The 11,934-nt window shown below is 46.6% G+C and overlaps 1 protein-coding gene across 1 annotated transcript in view; it reads left to right on the top strand.

Moving 5' to 3' along the window:
• Positions 1-2,202: 2,202 nt before the first annotated feature.
• DCLRE1C (DNA cross-link repair 1C) overlaps positions 2,203-11,934 on the top strand; it is a 64,833-nt gene continuing 55,101 nt past the window's right edge. Inside the window, exons 1-3 of the mRNA XM_011968151.1 lie at positions 2,203-2,733; positions 7,557-7,608; positions 11,439-11,523. Coding sequence (XP_011823541.1) covers positions 2,625-2,733; positions 7,557-7,608; positions 11,439-11,523 — 246 coding nt within the window. The 5' untranslated portion in view covers positions 2,203-2,624. The remainder of the gene's footprint in view (positions 2,734-7,556; positions 7,609-11,438; positions 11,524-11,934) is intronic.

An 11,934-nucleotide genomic window follows, 5' to 3' on the forward strand; every position in this document is an offset into this window, starting at 1 on the left:
CCCGCCTCGGCCTCCCAAAGTGCTGGGATTACAGGCGTGAGCCACCGCACCCGGCCAATTTTAATTTTTTTTAGATGGAGTTTCGCTCTTGTTGTCCAGGCTGGAGTGCAATGGTGCAATCTTGGCTCACTGCAACCTCCGCCTCCTGGGTGCAAGCGATTCTCCTGCGTCAGCCTCCTGAGTAGCTGGAATTACAGGCCCCCGCCACCTGTAATTAGGCTGGCTAATTTTTTTATTTTTAGTAGAGACGGGGGTTTTCCCATGTTGGTCAGGCTGGTTTCGAACTCCTGACCTCGGGTGATCCGCTTGCATTGGTTTCCCAAAGTGTTGGGATTACAGGCATGAGCCACCATGCCGGCCCTGATTTTTTTTTTAGACTTGAATCCAGTGGTTCTCAAACTTTAGGATCCACCAGAATCACCTAGAGGGTGTGTTAAGCTGTAAATTGCCAGGCCTCACTCTCCAAGAGTTTCTGATTCGCTAGGTGTGGTCTGGGCTATGCTTACCTATCTTGCTTATTTTCTATCCTGTCTTTCCTTTTGTCGTGACTCTATTTCCCTTTGTTTGTACTGTATCCATTGTGGAAAGAGGACGAGATAAATAAGTGAGCAGATAAATAAGATCACGAGCATTATCTTAACCTGCCTTTCCTGGAGCTCCACCACGAGATTCTTCAGACACTAGACTCAGCAGAATTTGTTGTTAGGTCTCCATAACCCTGCCAGGGCAGTTGTTCCCATGTGTTCTAAGACAAACCATCAAAGTTGTTGCCAGTAGTATACTAGCAGGATACTTTACCTAAATTAGTGATTATGTTGTGTATACCTTTCCATGTCACCCCTCCTCCCCCTCCTCAAGATTTCATGGGAATCCGTTTTTGAATAGAACTCTGAGTATCATGACTACAGGAACAAGCTGACATTCACTAGGGATGTCATTCTGTTTTGTTTTGTTTTTTGAGACAGAGTCTCTGTTGCCCAGGCTGGAGTGTACTGCCGTGATCTAGCCTTACTGCAAACTCCGCCTCAAGTGATTATCCTGCCTTGGCCTCCCGAGTAGCTGGAATTACAGACATGTGCCACCATGCTTGGCCGCTTTTTTTTCTTTTTAGTAGAGATGGGGTTTCACCATGTTGTCCAGGCTGGTCTTGAACTACTGACTTTGGTGATCTGCCCACCTCAGCTTTCCAAAGTGCTGGGATTACAGGCATGAGCCACTGCGCTGGACTGGAATGGCATTCTGATTCCTGACTTCCCTGATCAGAAATCTTTGTTCCTGGATTTATTCTCATGTTACTTTGCATCTCTGTGGAAGCATTTATTTGCCGTATTCTGCAAACATGTTGTCCCCAGATAGATTCAATGCTACCCGAAGGTTTGTCACCATGCTGTGCACAAAGCGGGACTTCAAGTGTTATGGAGGCCCGGAAGACCGGGTACAGTGGCTGACGCCTGTAACCCAGCACTTTGGGAGGCCGAGGTGAGCGGATCGCATGAGGCCAGGAGCTCGAGACCGGCCTGGTCAACGTGGTGAAACCCCGTCTCTGCTAAAAATACAAAAATGAGCCAGGCGTGGTGGCACATGCCTGTAGTCCCAGCTACTCCGGAGGCTGAGGCAGGAGAATCGCCTGAACCCAGGAAGCAGAGGTTGCAGTGAGCCGAGATGGCACCACTGCACTCCAGCCTGGACGATAGAACTAGACCCCAACTCAATAAATACATAAAATAAAGTAAAAGTGTTCTGGGTTGTGTTTAATTATACTAAGGAGATTTGATAGGAAGGAGCACAATAAATGATTATTTGGTGAATTTTAATACAGTACTTTAACAAACCTTTTCATAAAGTTGCTTTGGTTGTTAAAAAATTTTAGACCTTTCCTCCCATCTTTTTTTTTTTTTTTTTTTAAATACATCATTCTAACTTCCTAAAAGTATAGCTCAAAAAGGTGGGGACCAGGGCAGAGGCCAGCAGCGAAGACATTATTGGGATCTTATTTGCCCCAAGACCACACAGGGATGACTTCCTCAGTTTGTAGATTATAAAAACGGAAGAGGGAATCAATAGTTACTGAATCTACCATGAGTCAGTTACAAACTTTCTCATACAATCCTCACGGTTATCCCACAAGGTTAGAAATTGGGAACAGAAGAGAGAGAGGGGAACTGAATTCGGATTTCAGGCCAGCAGTAGACAAGCAGGAAGCGGAACGAAGAATGATTTCTAAGCGCAGCTCCGCAGCCTACTCGCCTAGTTGGCTGGGGCTACCTGTGCTGGGAGTTTCCATTTCCCTTCCCGCGACTGCACCTGCACAGACACGGGCAACGCCTTACCAGAGCAACACCTGTGTTTCTTTGGCAGGAATGAGCCTTGCACTGGGCGGGGCTCAGGGCCCACCGCATGCTGCGTAGCGCGGGTGATTTAAACCCAGGCAGTCGGCGCCTGGGACCCGACCGGATGCTCCTTGGCGTCGCCCCGGGTCTCCGGACTCCTCTGATTGGACGTGGCTGCGTTCGGCCTCCCAATGGCGAGGAGGCGCGCGGCTTCCCGGAAGTGGCAGCGCGGTCAGGGCTGGCCTGGGCTTCAGCTGCAGTTTTGGGGTCCGGGACGTTGGGATCCGCGGCGATATGAGTTCCTTCGAGGGGCAGATGGCCGAGTATCCAACTATCTCCATAGACCGTTTCGACAGGGAGAACCTTAGGGCCCGCGCCTACTTCCTGTCCCACTGCCACAAGGGTGAGTGAGCGCTGTGCGTCGCCTGTTTCTGGGGCGCTGGGGGCTGGAGAGAGGACAGGAGGGGGCCGGTCCTGGAGCAAGGAGCTGCAGCCTGTGGGAGACCAGCGAGGGGGCGGCCAGCACACACCTTGTCCCAGTCGGGCTCTTCAGCCTCTCAAAGGCTTCATCTATTTTTGGATCTGGTCAACGCGGCGTAACGGCGCCTGCCAGTTGCGCCCCGGGCCGGCTTGGTCAAGCGCTGCTATTAGGTTCACTTGGTAGCTCTGCTGGTGGCCGATGGTCAGAGATTGGCGAGGGTTAGTTCTTCCCCCAGAGCCTCGCTACCGTGTATGAAGAAAACAAGTTTCAGATCCATTTGAGCACACCCTCAAACATTGGTCAGCAAGCAGGCTGACTCAGACACACACACGACTGTGAAACAGCCCGCCTGATAGTTCCACGAAGTGCAAGCTCCCTGGCCTTTGGATGTTCTGTCCGCATCCACTACGAACGCTTCGTTCTGGGTTAGGATGGAGGGATGTTTCCCTTCTAAATGGTATCAGGCAACCAGAAAAGCTACTATGATTTCACAGCTGGATCCTTTCACAGCTGGACCCATTTAGGGATTAAGGTTAGAGTGTCGCTGTTAATGATATAAGCTCGAGGCTAGATACGCCAGGCAGAGATTGGAGCTAATTTCCAGAGTTTAAATACCGCTAATTTCACAACCGTTGTTCATTTTCACTTCTGTTGCTCTAATAAGTGACTTACCAGTGAAAACAGTTTTAATGTGCATTGTGCTAATTAGCTCAGCCATTAGTGTTAATTGGAGAAAATGATAAACGGAATCACTGGAGTTGCTGCCTTCTGCTGTGTAGCCTTGCAGAGTGCTGGAGCAGGAAGTTCCCACTACCCTGTGGAGTCAGTGTAACAAACCTATCTACACATGCGCAGTGGGAAAGGGTTTTAAAGTAAATTACAGGTATCCAAGTACAGCCTTTCCTCACAGGGTTGGTGGGAAGGCCAGCTATATTGTCTTGGGTGTGGAATCAATCACTTGGACTATAAATTGTTGAAGTTACTGCTTCTGGGAAATGTCTGCTTTTTTTCCCACAAAGCCACTAGTGATTTCTGCTTAATGGGGAAAATCTGGACCTTTTCTCATGCGTTGCCATATTAGCATCATGCACCTCTTCGAGCGTCTCTTTCTTTCTTCCTTTTTTTTTTTTTTGAGACAGGGTCTCCCTTTGTCGCCCAGGCTGGAGGACAGTGGCACATGCTCTCTGCTCAAGTAGCTGGAACTACTGGAGTGAGCCACCATGCCCAGCTAATGTTTGTATTTTTATTATTATTACTTTGAGATGGAGTCTCTGTCGCCAGGCTGGAGTGCAGTGGCGTCATCTCCGTTCACTGCAACCTCTGCCTCCTGGGTTCAAGTGATTCTTGTGCCTCAGCCTCCCAAGTAGCTGGAATTACAGGCACGCACCACCACACCCAGCTAATTTTTGTATTTTTAGTAGAGATGGCGTTTCACCATGTTGGCCTGGCTGGTCTCGAACTTCTGGCCTCAGGTAGATCCACCCACCTCAGCCTCCCAAAGTGTTATGATTACAGGTGTGAGCCACTGTGCCTGACACATTTCTGGTTTTGTTTTTCATTGAGAATCTACTGCTGGACGAGGATGTGCCTATTTCTGCTTTTTGTGTAGAGTCGCACTGGAGTCTCTGAACTCAAAATGGGCTAGCCAGGATTAAAGTATACTTCAGAAACTTGCACTTTGTGTTTAGGACTACTGAGTTTGGAGAAATAATGCATCTAAAGGAATTTGTAAAATCATCACTGTAAGTTTGTGCATTAAGGAAGAAATGGACTCTTCCCTACAGTTGAACAGTCTATAACAACTTTTTCTGTTCTGTAACCACATGTGGATCTGCTTACTCAACCAGGACATAAACTCATCAAGGGCAAAAACTCAACTTCCGCTTTTGGAGGTTTCTCACGTTGCCTTCTGTTGGCTTTTAACCTTTTTGAGACACAGGCTTCTTTGATTGATATGGACTATCTCCACAAAATTCCTGTGTTGAAGCCCTAACCCCCAAAGTGACTGTATTTGGGGCTGGCTTTTAGGAGGAAAATAAATTTAAGTGAGGTCATACCGTGGTGTCCTACTCTGATAGGATTAATGCCCTTACAAGAGGAGGAAGAGAGAGGGCGCTCTGTCCTCATACATCCATGCCAAGGAAAGCCATGTGAGTGCACAGTGAGAAGGCAGCTGTCTGTAAGTTTGGAAAAGTGCCCTCCCCGGAAACCAAATTGCCCCGCACCTTGATCTTGGACTTCCCAGCTTCCTGAACTGTGAGAAATACCTTTCTGGTGTTTAAGGCAACCAAAACACTGCCTTTCCTGACAGGGTTGGTGTGAAGGCCAACTAAGGTATCTATGGTATCTTGTGATAGCAGCTCAAGCATGAGAAACTGTATGGACTCTTTTACTAGAAAAAAAGCATGGAAACCCATCCACATCTTTTTTTTTTTTTTTTTTTTTTGAGACAGGGTTTCACTCTGTCACCCAGGCTGGAGTACAGTGGTGCGATCTTGGCTCACAGCAGCCTTCACCTCCTGGACTCAAGCAATCCCCTCACCTCAGCAAGTACTCCCACCTGAGTAGCTGGGATTACAGGCATGTACCATCATGCTTGACTAATTTTTGTGTTCTTTATAGAGACGGGGTTTCCCCCTGTTGCCCAGGCTGGTATCAAACTCCTGGGCGGAGGTGAACCACCCGCCTCAGCCTCCCAAAGTGCTGGGATGACAGGTGTGAGCTACCACACCCAGCCCCATATCAAACTTTGATATCATTCGGAGTAGGCTATGGACCCACCTGATGCTTATTTGTGCGCCATCTGGAAGCCAATGCTGTGTGCAGGGTGGGCTTTACTAAGCATCAGTAAGTTCTGGAAGATGAGAGGACACCTGAGACCTGAGACCTGAGATAATGGCCCAGGGTTGGGGAAATCCCCATGAGGTGGCAGCTTAAGATAAGTTATTGTGGCCAAGGAAAAGGAAAACCTCGCTGGAGAAGCAGACCTGGGTGCAGCTGCAGCAGCACAAAGCAAAGCCACCCAGTTCTTCTGACCACCAGTTGGAAGGGGCCTCAGGGTGGTGAGGATGGGGGACTATGATGCCCCATGCAGGGTGCTGCCTGCTTAGTCAGTGTGGGAGCAGGAAGCAGAGTCTGGATTGAGCCTCCTCTTTGCCATGGCACAAACTCTTTGGAAACTCCAATTACGGAGAGTCCTGCCCAGAGATATACCCATAAGGCCCTTGAAGACTGGACCAGGTATCCCTTGAGGGAATTTACCCACTGGGAGACAGGTGGACTCTCCCGGAGGCGGGTGTACAATCTAGGGCTGCCAAGTGAGGTGTGGTGACTGCTCTGCTTTCATTGGGTCTAATGATGGCCACATATACATTGAGGGTGTGCTTGTGTGTGTGTGTGGTGGTGCTCGTGGTAATTAGAAGTGGTTTGGTTTAGCTAAACAATTTATTGTTTTTTGTTGTTGTTGGTTTTTGTTATTTATTTATTTATTTATTTTTGAGATGGAGTTTCACTCTTGTTGCCCAGGCTGGAGTGCAATGGTGCAATCTCGGCCCACCACAACCTCTGCCTTCTGGGTTCAAGCGATTCTCCTATCTCAGCCTCCCAAGTAGCTGGGATTACAGTCATGCACCAGCATGCCTGGCTAATTTTGTATTTTTAATAGAGACAGGGTATCTCCATATTGGTCATGCTGGTCTCGAACTCATGACCTCAGGTGATCCGCCTGCCTCGGCCTCCCAAAGTGCTGGGGTTACAGACGTGAGCCACCGCACCTGTCTGTTTGTTTTTGAGATGAAGTCTCACTCTGTTGCCCAGGCTGAAGTGCAGTGGTATGATCTTGGCTCACTGCAACCTCCACCTCCCATATTCAAGTGATTCTCCTGCCTCAGCCTCCCAAGTAGCTGGGATTATAGGTGTGTGCTACTATGCATAGCTAGTTTTTGTATTTTTAGTAGAGATGCGGTTTCACCATGTTGGCCAGGTTGGTCTCGAACTTCTGACCTCAGGTGATCCACCTGTCGTGGCCTCCCAAAGTGCTGGGATTACAGGTGTGAGCTACCGTGTCCAGCTGGTTTAGCTAAACAATTTAGAGCTGTTTGATCATTGTTGTCTAGGCCTTTACTTGCTAAAGATTCAGAATATACTGGAATGCATGTATGCTGAATGTAATGGTCTAATTGCTACCTTTCTGTTGTCTGTGTCTGTTAATGTGGAGGGCTGTGGAGCAAGTCTTCGTGGATAGTAATACTCTCCTTTGAATCCATCACAGTAGGATGAGAAGATGACAATACACTTATTCTGTCCTGAGTGATTTCCTAGCAGATTCCATGGACACGAGCTTGAATTTCTAGATAGACTGATTTAAGTGGCAGGAAGTGAATGGGTTACATAGAGCGTGGCTCGAAGGATGGTTGGATTGAAATGATGTAAAAGAGTGGAGGGCTAGAAGCAGTTCTCATTCTTCTGTGGCTTCCCAGAGTGATTTAAAGTCTGGCCTATGATGCAGGGAATCACTCTCCTTTTAAATAGATTTGGATGGCTCAGAAATGGGCAGCCTGTCCTGTTCTGAAAAGGATTCTTCACTTGCAGAAGAAAGAGTCCATAGCCCATGTGATTCAATTCTTATAAAAGCAAACCTCGTGGGTTTTCTCTTGAAGCTGAAATAGAAGACAACTGTTTCCCTTGGGCTAAGGAATCCTCTGGAAAAAGAACATATTGATGAGTGTTGGTTCTTTTGTTTTTAGATCACATGAAAGGATTAAGAGCCCCTACCTTGAAAAGAAGGTTGGAGTGCAGGTAATTTATTTTGCTACTTATTTGTGTGTGTGTGTATGTTTTTAAGCAAGCATTTTAATTGAGAGATAACAACTGTACAGAAAAGTACATACATCCAAGCATATAGTCATTTACAAAGTGAACGCATTTGTGTAGCTTCACTCAGATTAAGAAACAGGACAGTACCAATATCCCAGACCCCTCCTACCTCCTCCCAAAGGTAACCTCTATTCTGACTTTTGTCATCATGGGTTAGCTTTGGCTGTTTGTGAACTTGAGATATATATATATATATATATATATATTCCTACCAAATACACTGCTTAAAAAAAAACCAGAGAGGGAGTTTTGCTATGTCGCCCAGGCTGGTCTTGAACTCCTGGCCTCAAGTGATCCTCCTGCCTCAGTCTCCCAAAGGGCTGGCATTATAGATGTGAGCCACTGGCACCTGGTCCCAAATAGACCCTTTTATAATTGTTTTACTTTACTTAACATTGTATTTGTGTGATTTATCTATGCCGCTGGGTACAGCAATAACTCATTCCGTGTTATTTCTGTAAGAGTATATGAGAGAGAATGGCTGTTCCATTGTAAAGGATCATATAATACTGGATTTTTTTCTTAAAGCTGAACTATTAGATGCTCTTCTTGCAGCCATTGCCTATATCTAAATTCCCAATTCTCAAGATACATATTTGAAAAGGGCCAGTGGATGTCAGACTTTTCTGCTCATTGATAGCAATAGTCTGTCTTCTTGATAATGATAGCCAATATTTACTGAATACTTACTGTATCTGGGGACTGTGTATTTCTCAGTTCAACAATTTTTTTTTTTTTTTTTTTTTTTTGAGACAGAGTTTTACCATGTTGCCCAGGCTGGTCGTAAACTCCTGGCTTCAAGTGATCCTCCCATCTTGGCGTCCCAAAGCACTGGGATTATAGGCATGAGCCTTTGCGCCTGGCCAATAATTTTTTATTATTTTATTTCTATTTATTTATTGACTTTTGCGACAGGGTCTCGCTCTTGTCGCCCAGGCTGGAGTGCAGTGGCACGATCTTAGCTCACTGCAACTTCTGCCTCCTGGATTCAAGTGATTCTTTTGCCTCAGCTACCCGAGTAGCTGGGATTAAAGGCACCCGCCACCACACCCGGCTACTTTCTGTATTTTTGGTAGAGAGGGGTTTTACCGTGTTGGCCAGGCTGGTCTTGAACTCCTGATCTCAAGTGATCTGCCTGCCTTAGCCTCCCAAAGTGTTGGGATTATAGGCATGAGCCACCACTCCTGGCCTCAATAATTTTTTCTGGTTGCCTGTGACGTGTCGGGCATTGTACTGGAGGTGGAGAATGCATTAGCGAGCCACACAGATGCAAGGCTCTGCCCTCTTGCACTTGACATTTTCATTAGAGCTTCTTGATAACCTTTTGAATAGATACTACTATTATTTCTATTTTACAGGAGACTGAGGAACCAGAGAGGTTAAATTAGTTGCCCAATGTCACACAGCCAGTAAGTGGCAGGACCAGGATTCCAGCCAGGTCTGTCTGATTGTAGAGCCTATGTATCAGTCATCCGCTGCTGTGTAACAAATTACTTCAAGATGGAGTGACTTAGCACTGATCATGTCTTACTGCTCAGTTTCTGTGGGTCAGGGATTGACAGGGTAGAGCAGGGATGGTTTCCCAGCCCAGGTATCAAACATCAGTGAGCAGAGTCTTCAGATAATGTCAGCCCCATAAGATCTGAAGATTCCCTTATCCATGTCTTTTGATACCTGGGCTGGGAAGACTCACACAGCTAGGGACTAGAACTGTTTGGCGTGTCTTTTTTGTTTTTTGAAACAGAGCCTCACTTTGTTGCCCAGGTTGGAGTACAGTGGCATGATGTTGGCTCACTGCAATCTCTGCCTCCCAGGTTCAAGCAGTTCTCCTGCCTCGGCCTCCCAAGCAGCTAGAAGTACAGACACGTGCCGTCAAGCCCAAATAATTTTTGTATTTTTAGTAGAGATGAGGTTTCACCGTGTTGGTCAGGCTGGTCTCGAACTCCTGACTTGAAGTGATCTGTCTGCCTTGGCCTCCCAAAGTGCTGGGATTACAGGTGTGAGGCATCTCTATCTCTAAAAGTCTCTTTAGGCCAGGCATGGTGGTTTAGGCTTATAATCCCAGCACTTTGGGAAGCCGAGGTGGGAGGATGACCTGAGCCTAGGAGTTTGAAACCATCCTGGGCAACATAGGGAGATCTTTTCTCTACAGAAAATATGAAAAATTAGCCAGGTGTGGTGGCGTGTGCTGTAGTCCCAGGTGCTCAGGCTGCTGAAGTGGGCGGATTGCTTGCATTGCAGCCTAGGTGACAGTAAGCTCCCCTCCCCCTAAAAAAATCTCTTTAGTGTGAGTCCATCAGGATAGCCAGACGTGTTAAATGGAGACTCAGGGTTTAAAAGTGTATGTCCTACGAGAGAGCCTGGAGGAAGTCATATTGCTTGGCGATCTAACCTCAAAACCCATGAGATTACTTCCACCACATTCTGTGGTGAAGGTAATTACAGAAAATTGCCCAGGTTCAAGGGGAGGGAACATAGACCTGTCTGGTCAGTGGAGGAATTTTAATATCTATTTTGTAAGGAGAGCATGTACGGATGGGGTATATCGTTGTGTGGCCATCTTTGGAAAATACAATCTACCTTCGACTATATTCCTAACCTCTAAATGATAGCGTTAAGTTTTAAAAGTTTATTATGGGCTGGGCGTGGTGGCTCATGCCTGTAATCCCATCACTTTGGGAGGCTGAGGTGGGTGGATCAGTAGAGGTCAGGGTATCGAGACCAGCCTGGCCAATGTGGTGAAACCCCATTTCTATTAAAAATACAAAAAGTTAGCTGGGCGTAGTGGCGTGCATGTTGTCCTAGCTACTCGGGAGGCTAAGGCAGGAGAATCGCTTGAACCCAGGAGGCAGAAGGTTGCAGTGAGCCGAAATCGCGCCACTGCACTCTAGCCTGAGTGACAGATCAAGACTCCGTCTCAAAAAAAAAAAAAAAAAAAGAAAAAAGTTTATTATGAAATTAATTTCTGTTCATTACAAAAAAAAAAAAAAAATAGGCTGGGTGCAGTGGCTCTCCCTGTAATCCCATCATGTTGGGAGACCGAGGTGGGCGGATCACCCAAGGTGAGGAGTTCGAGACCAGCCTGGCCAATATGGTGAAACCCCATCTCTACAAAAAAAATTAGTCGGGCATCATGGCACGCGCTTGTAATCCCAGCTATTGTGGAGGCTGAGGCAGGAGAATCGCTTGAACCTGGGAGGTGGAGGTTGCAGTGAGCTGAGATCACGCCATTGCAGTTGCACTCCGGCCTGGGCGACAGAGCGAGACTCCGTCTCAAAAAATAAATAAATAAATCAACTTACACAGTAAAAAGCAGAAGTTTCTGTTCCCAACACACCTTTTTCCAGAGGTAGTGTAACGTGTGGCAGTATCTTTCCAGACACACCTGATCATATACAAGTGTGTATTTCCAAGTAACAGTGGTGAGGGACCGCTGTTGGAGGTAGTCCAGGGACACCGTATTTCCACCCCCACCTTGTGCTCTTGATGGCACTGAAATGGTGGGCATAGGTATGTTGGAGTGACTCTAACAGATTTTGTGCCAGCATAATTTCAGAACTATTAGATGTATGATGAAATAGATTTCATCACCATGCCTGGCTAATATTTGTGTTTTTAGTAGGAATGGGGTTTCACCATGTTGGTCAGGCTGGTCTCAAATGAAACTATTAGATGTATGATGAAATAGATTTATTAGTCACCAAGATGGCTCATTTTGGATTGTACTGAAAGTTTTTCTTTTTTCCTTTCAGCTTGAAGGTTTATCTATACTGTTCACCTGTGACTAAGGAGTTGTTGTTAACTAGCCCGAAATACAGATTTTGGGAGAAACGAATTGTAAGTTTTATTTTTTGAATAACTTAATTTTTTTTAAGTGGGAAGTATTTTTAGAGGTAGATTGACAAAAACATTGCCTCAGTTTGTCACATACTACAGTTACCCACATTAATTAGAATATTGAGTCTCTGGCTGGACATGGTGGCTTACACCTGTAATCCCAGCACTTTGGGAGGCCTTGGCGGGTGGATCACTTGAGGTCAGGAGTTCATGATCAGCCTGGCCAACATGGTGAAACCCTGTCTCTACTAAAAATAAAAAATTTGGCCAGGTGTGGTAGCACACACCTGTAGTCCCAGCTACTCAGGAGGCCGAGGCAGGGTAATTGCTTGAACCCAGGAAGCAATGGTTGCGTTGAGCCGAGATCACACCACTGCACTGCAGCCTGGGCGATAGAGTGAGACTCCATCT

The sequence above is a fragment of the Mandrillus leucophaeus genome, unplaced genomic scaffold (assembly GCF_000951045.1).
Source record: "Mandrillus leucophaeus isolate KB7577 unplaced genomic scaffold, Mleu.le_1.0 Scaffold83, whole genome shotgun sequence".
In the NCBI taxonomy this organism is placed as follows: domain Eukaryota; kingdom Metazoa; phylum Chordata; class Mammalia; order Primates; family Cercopithecidae; genus Mandrillus; species Mandrillus leucophaeus.